A 9,977-nucleotide genomic window follows, 5' to 3' on the forward strand; every position below is an offset into this window, starting at 1 on the left:
ATGAAAAGGGAAACAGGTGAGTTTCCTGTAAAAGACAGATGTCTGTGTATAGTTTTTTATTTTGAGTTGATTTTCGATTTTTATGTCTTTTGCCTTATTTCCAAGCCCACAAACATTCCAGATAGTAAGCCTAATCATGTCCATCAAAAAGTCAATCCAAGTTGCCATCTTCCCAATGTGTGTGCATATGGGTGAGTCTGTTAGTGGATTTAAGGTAAAACATTGTGTGAGGTGTGTTAAAGTTTATATGACATATGGGGAAAAATAGGTAAAATAGATATAAACATAAAAAATATACCTATTGTGCAGTAAGTTGAATGTTTAAGCAATCATTTTGACTGAGGAATAAAGTTTATACAGCTTCTCTAAGTTGTCGTTCTTGGAAAGCACGAAAGAGTGCAATGCATTCCATCAGCCATCACTCCCTCACTCACTCAAAGAGTAGGGCCCGTTATTCTTGCGCCAGTTCCACAATAATAACAGCATGGACAGTGACGATCTAGAGACCTTTACAGACTCATCGTCCAGGGTGGACTGCGTCTGTGAGGATGTTGACTCTGACTCGACAAGACCTATGAAATGTACCCCACTCAGACAAATATTTAACATACAGAATGGCATCACGCACTACCATACATATTTCAGTTCTAGTGCTCATGAGAAAAAAATCTGCAAACCCACCTCCTGTCATGTCTATCTCTATTAGCTCAGATTTCCTACGCTTCACAGGCGATTTTGCTGTGCTCGACGCTTTGCCTCGGGGAAAGATGGTTGGAATGGCCTGGGGCAATGGAACCTTCTTGTAACGCGTTTTGAGCCCAAAGTCTTCCTGCAACTTTCGGTCCCGATCATGTACGATTGTCACTTTGTTGACCCAGGCTGAACAATGCCTCCAGGCGTGCAGACATCAGAGATTCAGGTATTCCGCCGATAGCTGCCTAAGACCATCCAGAATTATGATTATTGCACATTTTGACCGATACTCATGAATGAAGGGTTTGAAAAATAACATTATTTTAGTTATTAAATAACAGAGCCAAAAAGCTGATATCATGAAGATAAAATAGAGAAAGTTGTTTCAAGGAAATTGAACTTCATTCACATAAAAATAAACCATTTTCATGATGTGAAACTGTCACATCTTTCCTTCATTTATCAATGAAACATTCTTGCTGCAAACATACAAAATATTGTTTTGGTCAGGTAGTCTGCATAACTAAAGTAAATCAAATTTGATTGTATATCAATTGTAGCGTTACGATTGATCAGCCACTGATAGTAATCGTCTGATTTATGTGAAAAACCGTAATATGCGTTCGCTGGTCATTCCCTTTAATCACTGATCACAAAAACGATCACTGGTGGCTCATACTTTGCAGCTGGCAGAGGACCTGCGTAGGTGCACAGCAACAAACCACAACAAACATGTCTGCTACTTTGAAGTTTTATTTGGCATATCCTGCAACACTTGCAACATAAAAATACCTTGATGCCTCTTAGCATGTTTCCTACTCAACAAAACCAATTTTATTTAACAGTTTCATGGAATGAGATGATCAGCCGATCAGCAAAAGTTAGACACAGCCCTCACCAGACGATTGCATTAGATGACCGTCGTTTCTCGGTGCTAAGAGACACCGTGTTCCGATAAAAGCTGTCTCACATGGTTATCAGCTACAACACGATTTTTGGGGGAGGTAATTTGACATTTTGTTAATGCACAAAACAGTACGCCATATTTTGGATTTAGTAACTTAGATACTTTATTTGAATGAAACCTGCATTTCACTTTAACAGTATTCTTCATCACTTGTAAATATTTAATTTTTTGTCAATGCTGTGAGATATTTAACCTATTTTACTTTTCTGCATTATTTAGTCCGTTATTAATTCATGGACTGATTAGTTGTCACATAGGGTGGGCTAGGGGATTCCCGTTCTTTCTCTTTAAGAAGCAAGTAAAACATGTATTTGTCATGTAAGGCATTTTCAGGGTTCTTTTGTTCCAGATCATGTCGCTAGTAGCATCATCATAACTAAATCTGAACATTTTCAGCCAGCTCTCATGGATGCTCTGTATCAGTGATCTGCAGCATCAAACTAGATCGGAGCATCCCTAATATCAATCATTTTTCAGACAATTTTAACCTCAAACGAGCAGCCATGTTAAAAAATAGAATAATTATAAGAATAAGTAATCAACCATCGTCCTACCTGAGAAAAGTTCAGTCCATTAAGGGGGTGGCACTGCTCCTCCACACGCTCCACTGCCCCAGTTCTTTTTCCCATTCTCTCCGCTTCCTGAGCCAAAAAAAGGTCCAGCACTGGCGTCCCTCTGGACCGGATGTCCCACTCTGTTAATGAGTTGACCATCAGCATCACCCACACAGGCCTCTTCCTCTCCCAGTTCCCTGCTATAGCATTGAACAAGTAATCAGCGTACAGGCCACGACCACGCTGGTCAGCAGTCATCCACAGTGGCATCATGTGTTTCACATAATCCAAGTGACGTTTAAGCCGGCGGTACAAGTCTCGAGGTAGTAGGTTCTGCAGATTCTCTCCGTGTGGCAGCAGCTGACAGTTGGTCAGTTTTGAAATGGTAAGCGGATTTGTTAGGTCCAACTCAAAGAAAACATTGTAGCTGTTGAGGAAAGCCTGTTTTGAGCTGTTTGGGATGAAATCCCAGACTCGGGTGTAGGGCACATGGATTGTGCCAAACAGGTAAGAGTGCGCATGTGGAGGTGCACGATTGACTCGCCACAAGAAGGAGTTGAAGTCACTTTGCTGTGGAAGGAAGGGGGAGAGGAAATCAAACAACGAAAATGAAAATGTAAAAATGAAAAAAATCACAAACATATTCCTAAAATTCCAATTTAGTATAATCTTTTATAAATGCCATTTATGTTATATCAAATGATTTGATTTTTGATTGTTAGATAGTTGGTTGATTAATATTAAAATGGACAGCCTGTCACACAAAATGGATATTATCCTCAATCCCAAATTGAAAGCTATACTTGCAAGCTTAGCAACTGGTTTCTGCAACAGAGATGAATCGTACCATCCGCTACATAACATACATTTTTTACATTATAAACTGAACTGTACACAAAAATTAACCCTTTTTTTTTTTTTAAACTGATGTATTATTTGATTTCGTAATACTAAATTGAGGACATTTTTATGAGAGCAAACTCGCAAGGAAGGCTCGTCTGAGGACGACCTAGAGAGAAACTGTCATGCATCAATAGTACTCTGACTCCTGTATTGTAGTTCCCTGGCCTGTTTGATCACGTCAACAAGCTCAAAGTGTATAGAAGTAAAATAAAATTATGAAAAGAAGAGTTTGAAAGTGAGTTTTTCGAGGGGCCTTGTTGGCTGTAAAAAGGGCCCTTGTGTATTGTTGAGGTGCATACGTTGTCTTCCTAAAATCTTCTTCCAGGCTGGGAAGCATTTTAAAGGTTGCAGATTAAATTTCTGAGCTCATAAAATCCAAAAGCTGAAAGAAACCTGGTGTCTGAGCTGACCGCACAGTGACGTTTTGGTTTGTGAACTTTTCTACAGTCTTTGTCTTCTTTAGAGTACCACTTTAGGAGATGTGTTTGTCCGTAGTGGTTATATTTACACCTGTCGCAATGAAGTGAATAATAGTGTCATATGATGACGACATTTTTAGAATATCTTCTTATTAAGTTCTCTGCAAATGTGCTTCCACTTTGATATTGGCATTATTCCAAAATGAAAAAAAGAATTCCCTTAAATTAACAATGTTGAACTTCTGGCTTCTTGGAAAGTGGGATCTGGGATTTGAGGGATGAAAACTGTCACTGCAGTATAAAGTTATTATTGGCAAATCAGGATTTGCGTCATCTGAGTAACTATGCTCCAATGCCGACACAGCTCTTTGCAACCAAGAGTTTCTGAAATGGTCTTGAGAATATATATCGAGAAAATGTTATTATAATATACTGAAATGAGCAGTAATTTCAGGCAGAATCTCCAAAAAGACTTCTAGCCATTACAAGTTCTAACAGCAGGGCCAGGCCTCACTTGGCTACTCTATTGTTTTACAATCCTTTTGATAACAGATTGTTTATTTGTCTACAGCTGTTGATTGATTGCAACATAAACATATTGAACACAGATGAAAACTAATCAGGCTATAACTTGGATGACTAGATATCCAAGTTAGAGAAAATGTATTTTTTGATTATAGTTAAACGTTTTATATTTGAATAGTTTATACAACATAAATATACCTTTAGATATATACTTTATATATATACTTTGATGACTGCCTAAACGTGGACAGTTTGATTCACTGTTTCACTGATCATTGTGTTGAAATACTAGATCAAGTGGCACCTGTTAAATCGAACTTAAAAATTCAGAAAAAACGTTGCCCTTGGACAAATGAAGATCTCCTTAGTCTGAAGAGACTTTGTCAAAAGACTGAGCGTCTCTGGATGTCCACTAAACTTGAGGTGCACCGACCAGGGATCTGATGTCCTCATACAATGAGATGGTGGAAACTATTAGATCTAATTACATCAGAAAACTGGTAGCAGCAAATAAGAAAAAACCCAAAGTGTTGTTTAATACGATTAATTCTCTCGTGTCTCCTGCTCCTCAAATCACGCCTGTCTTCTATGAAGCTGAAAGCAATGCATTGTTGAGATTTTTCATTGACAAAATTAAATTGATCAAAGTGAAAATCTCTCCCTCTTTGTGTGGAACCCCTACTGTCTCTGAGCCCGTCTACGCCTCGTAGTCTTCCTTCAGTGCTGTATTTCTGGGTGATATTTTGGCACTTCCTTGTAGGCTTATTATCAAAGTATTTGATGTAATTTGCCCCTAGGTTACCAATATGGTGAACCTCTCCCTTTCCACAGGGGTTTTTTCCAATGCATTTAAACATGCCATTGTGGAGCCTTTGCTCAAAAAGCCAGGCTGAGACCCGACTGACCTCAGTAACTTCAGGCCTATTTCTAAGCTCCCTTTCTTATCTAAGATCTTGGAGAAGGTGGTGTCTGGGCAGCTGTCTTTATTCCTGGATCAGAGCGACATTCATGAGAAGTTTCAGTCTGGCTTCCGTAAACATCACTCTACGGAGACAGCCTTACTGAAAGAGTCCAGTGACATCATGATGCTGGCTGACTCGGGTCAAAACACTGATCTGGTTCTCTTGGATCTGTCCTCAGCCTTTGGCACAGTTGATCACCAGATCCTGCTGAGAAGACTCAGGGATGAAGCAGGACTGTCTGGGTCTGTGTTACAGTGGTTCTCATCATACCTTTCTGGGCACAGTTTTAGTGTATCTGCCAATCAAATTAGGTCTGAATCGGTGGATCTGTTTTGTGGAGTCCCTCAAGGTTCTGTTCTGGGCCCTTTATTGTTTTTGCTGTACTTGGTTTCCCTGGATAAAATCATTCAGAAATTTCCTGATGTTTCTTATCACATTTTGCTGATGTAATCCAGCTCTACTGCACTTTTAATCCAACTCAGCCCCAGAGGCTGAACAGCGTAGTCAATTGTTTGCAAATCAAACAATGGCTGAGTGAAAACACTTTGCAGCTAATTGTGGAGAAAACTGAAACTCTGGTTATTGCTCCTGATGATAAGGTTCCAGGGTTGAGTCAGTACTCGGGTGACTTAGGTCAGTCTGTCAAACTGAGCCTGCGAAACCTGGGTGTTGTATTTGACAAGCACATGTCTCTTGTTCAACACTGCAGAAAACTGACCAGAAACTGTTTCCTTCAACTGAGAAAAATCTCTAAACTTAGGAAAATGTTGTCACAACATGAACTGGAGCTTGTAATCCATGTGTTTGTGTCTTCTCGCCTGGACTATTGCAACAGTTTGTTTTCATGTTTTAACAAGAAGGAGCTGTCTCGCCTCCAATTGATTCAGAACTCTGCGGCGAGGATTCTGACCCGCTCAAGTAGAAGAACTCACATTTCTCCGATCCTTAAAACTCTTCACTGGCTTCCAGTTTCTTTCAGGATCAACTTTAAAGTTCTGGTTCTTACTTTCAGAGCTATTCATGGTCAGGCTCCTCCTTACATCACTGATCTGATCCAGCCTTACACCCCAGTTTGGGCTATGAGGTCTGTGGATCAGAATCTACTGATGGTTCCTCGCACACGGTTCAGGACCAGAGGAGAGAAATCCTTCCAGGCTGTTGCTCCTAAGCTTTGGAACGATCTTCCTCTCTCTTTGCCCTTGACGGAGTCTACTAACTCCTTCAAGAAACATCTTAAGACATTTTTATTTGTGCAGGCTTTTCCTTGATTTTCTGGAACTCCTGTGTTTTTCTCATTATTATCTTGACCTTTCATTGAGTATTGTTTTGATTGTTTAAGCCCTTTGTGACCCTGGTCTGGAAAATAGCTATATAAATACAAATTACTTACTTACTTACCTAAAATTTGTTGTGTAAGATCTATATTTAACTTATCAAAGTAAGTTAAGTGATGTGAAGGACATGAGATTTATCGAGACAAATTCAAACAAAACATTTTTCCATATATGAGTCATTTATTTCGAAAAACAAAACAAAATTGAAAAACACAACTATTAACAATTGGTGTGAAACAATCTACTTCCTCTGCTCCCTCACAGTCAGACAAGGTCTCAGAGGACAATAGAGGACACCTTGTTGAAGGAGTTGTTTTTGTCACTCTGCTTTCCTCATCCCCTGTTGCCATTTGAGCTTTTTGGATCAACTGGGCATGCCATATATGTTTTTCTTCCTGTGGATGTATTCCCTCCAACACTCTAATTCTCTGCCTCCCCCCTTGACACAATTTATAAATATACATATAGAACTAGAGTCAGATGAATCAGCATAAACACTACAAGAACCTATATAAATATTAAAATATTAAAGTCATGTATACAATTGAAAATATACTGAATTTAAGTCACATTAACATGACATGTGTTGTAATGATTATTACAATATATTGAATGACAAACATGAGACCTGAATTGCTTGTAAACATTTTAAAACATTGAAAAAGTTACTTTTATTTCTGTATATTAAAATATTTTCTGGACTTAAAATGAGACAAGTTTGACCTAAAATAAGACATAAACAGATTTAAATAAAAGTGTACAGATTCTTACCATTAACAGCTGAGGAAAAGACATGAGTCATTACTGTTTTTCCCTCTGGATAGGTTCTGAATAGGTTCTAAAGGTCTAGGTTGCAAACATTAATAACAGCAGCATGAAAAATAAATTCCTGAGAAGAATACAATACTTTGTAGGCTACTTTAACATGAAAATAAATTGGTCTCTGAGCAGCTTAACAAAAGAGGAAGAAAAAGAAGAATAGAATAATAAATATAAATATGAATAATAAATTCTGAAATATAAATAAGCTGTCACATTTGGACCATTAGCAGCATTTATAATAGCCCTTAAACTGGGAAATGTGACAATATCGTAATAACATTACATTATTTGCCAAAGACTGGATTGTTGTAGCTCTATTTAACTTAAAATATAGGTTGCCTGATGAGAGATGTGTCTATGATGCAGTGGCGGGCGGTATATTTCACACATAGGCCTCCAGTGGCGCACGTTTGAATGAATCCACCTCTCAATAACTACTTGAAGGTTCTTTATACACCACAGGGATGTGACCGTCTATTGTTATGGGTTAATAAGAAGTTTATCATCAAATGAACATCAGTGCATTATATTTAAATATTACTCCCACTACAGTCTGTGTGGTTTCCATGGCCACGACACACACACTATGTGTTACGCTATGTGACACATTGAGGTGGTAACTGAAAGAAGTTGTGGAGTGGTTGTACCTTACAATATTCCTACATATTGAGTTTTGGCATCTTTGTCATCATAAACCAACTTAAAGTGACTAAAAATAGCCCAGCTTTGCATTTTTTCCAGGGTGTGCGTCAAATACGTCGGGCGTCAAGTGCGCCCTCATGCGGATTCGCCAGGAATTACGGGTTCAAAACAAGTAATTGCAATTAATTTATTTTAATCGAGTAATCTCTTATTAAAAAGCTGCTTGGTGCTTTCATCTCATCATATTATTACTACTGTCATATCACTGTGTTTAGTCAGATCCCCTCAACTACTGACGTCCTTCAAACTCATTCATCTGCCAGGAATACCAAAAATGTACGCTGACCATTGGAATAATAAAAAAAAAAACATGGAACCAGAACCTCTCTAGTGGAAATGCTAAACAGGTTATGGCCCTGGTAGAACCAGGTCAATGGAAATGCGGCTTAAATACCATATTTTCCGGACTATAAGTTAAACTTAAAAGCATTTCATTTTCTAAATTGACAGTGCACTTTGTCATTTGGAGTCCTATATGAATAGATCGATTCATGTTGTGCTTACTGACCTAGAAGTGTTTTTGTGTGATACACGGCGCTCAACGTGACCCGTCAATATGTTTTATTTTGAATTTGGTAAACCACACAGCTGCTCTGCTTGCAGCAGTATGCATAGTTTAGTCAGGAGCGGTGTGGAGTGTTCTTGGCTTTATTCAACAACTCACAGATTGTGTTCCTGCCGTGCAGATCAATGTTTGACAGACTGACATATCTGATTTTTTTTTTTTTTAATGCGCCTTATAATCTGGTGCACTTTATATAGGAAAAAAGTTCAAAATAGACCATTCATTGACATTGCGCCATACAGTGCGGAACATACGTAAAATGAGATCGCCAATAAAACACTTTTAGAGCCGAAGTCTGTATTTCAATTTTTGACTCAGCAACCTTGGTAATTAATACAGGAAAGGTTTAGACAGCTTGTGGATATTTGTTTATTCTCCGCCGTAGCTTTTTGGAAATATTTCTTTCCACATACAGCAGTCATCTGTAAATGTTCCGACTTATAGGTCGACATACACAGACCTTTACACAAAGAAAATAAGGTGGAGCTTCTCCTGAAGAGAGGAGAGATGCTCCTCGATTAAGCCGGTCACCTTCGGTCATCTCTGACAACAAGTACATTTTCATCATCAAGGATATCTTTCACAGAAAAAAAACAAGAGCTTACTAACATCGGGCAGGTTGTAGGATCAACAGCCAAGTGGAATTCTAATAAAAGGCTGCACTACCATGTTTCTTTTCTTTTAAAACAATACAAAAAATGGACTTCAATGAACCTGAAAGACACCCTCCACCATCCATTATTTGAACAATCTGTTAAACACCCGCACAGTGGCCCCTCTAAAAAAGAGGTCACCCATGGGTTTTCCCAATATTTGTGTTTGTTATATAAACAGCGGTAATTTTGAATCATTTTAGGAAAGAGGGAGAAAAGGAAAAGCTGAATTTTAAGATTTATAAATCTATGCAGCATCTACTGTATATATTATTATTATTATAATTATATTATTATTATTAATAATAATAATAAACATCATCATAATCATCATCAAAATAAAAATAATAAACATTAACAACAATATTTTTTTACACTTTAACAAACGAAAAACAAAGTTTTATGTTATACTTTTTGACTCACCGACTTCGGTGGATCACACCGCCTGTGAGCCCCCCAGGTGACCCCCGGGTGCAGGAGGGCGCTTAGAAGCACCCAGAGGATCCCCTGCAGACAGACCATGGTGTCCGATGTAACAGCGCTTTTAGGAACCGTCAAACCGCGCCGCCTGTTTGACTTTCCTCGTCTTCTCGCCTCCTCTGCTCGTCTGAACACTTTCACCGGTGAGCTGCGGGCTCACATGTCAGAAGAACCTTTCCGCCTGCCCGCCATGTGCCCCCCAGGCTCGGTTCTGGCGGCTCGCTCCCGGTTGAGCTTCCACTCGGAGAGACCTGATGTAGAGTTGGCTTTAAAACTCTATGGCGAATTTCCGCGGTGTGTTTAGAAACTCTGAAACGTCTTGAGTTGGAGGTGGGACGACTTTAGTAACCCCCCTTATCCGCTCCATCACAGCGCGCGAACGCACACTCATGGCACTC

At 39.0% G+C, this 9,977-nt stretch overlaps 1 protein-coding gene across 1 annotated transcript in view; it reads right to left on the bottom strand.

Annotated features, from left to right (window-relative positions):
* The window catches only part of trabd2b (TraB domain containing 2B), a 51,704-nt gene extending 42,083 nt beyond the window's left edge, over nucleotides 1-9,621 (bottom strand). Inside the window, exons 1-2 of the mRNA XM_087783144.1 lie at nucleotides 9,523-9,621; nucleotides 2,215-2,784 (exon numbers count right to left, since the gene is read on the bottom strand). Coding sequence (XP_087639270.1) covers nucleotides 2,215-2,784; nucleotides 9,523-9,621 — 669 coding nt within the window. The remainder of the gene's footprint in view (nucleotides 1-2,214; nucleotides 2,785-9,522) is intronic.
* Nucleotides 9,622-9,977: the final 356 nt, after the last annotated feature.

The sequence above is a fragment of the Callionymus lyra genome, chromosome 2, assembly GCF_982586985.1.
Source record: "Callionymus lyra chromosome 2, fCalLyr1.hap1.1, whole genome shotgun sequence".
Lineage (NCBI taxonomy): Eukaryota > Metazoa > Chordata > Actinopteri > Syngnathiformes > Callionymidae > Callionymus > Callionymus lyra.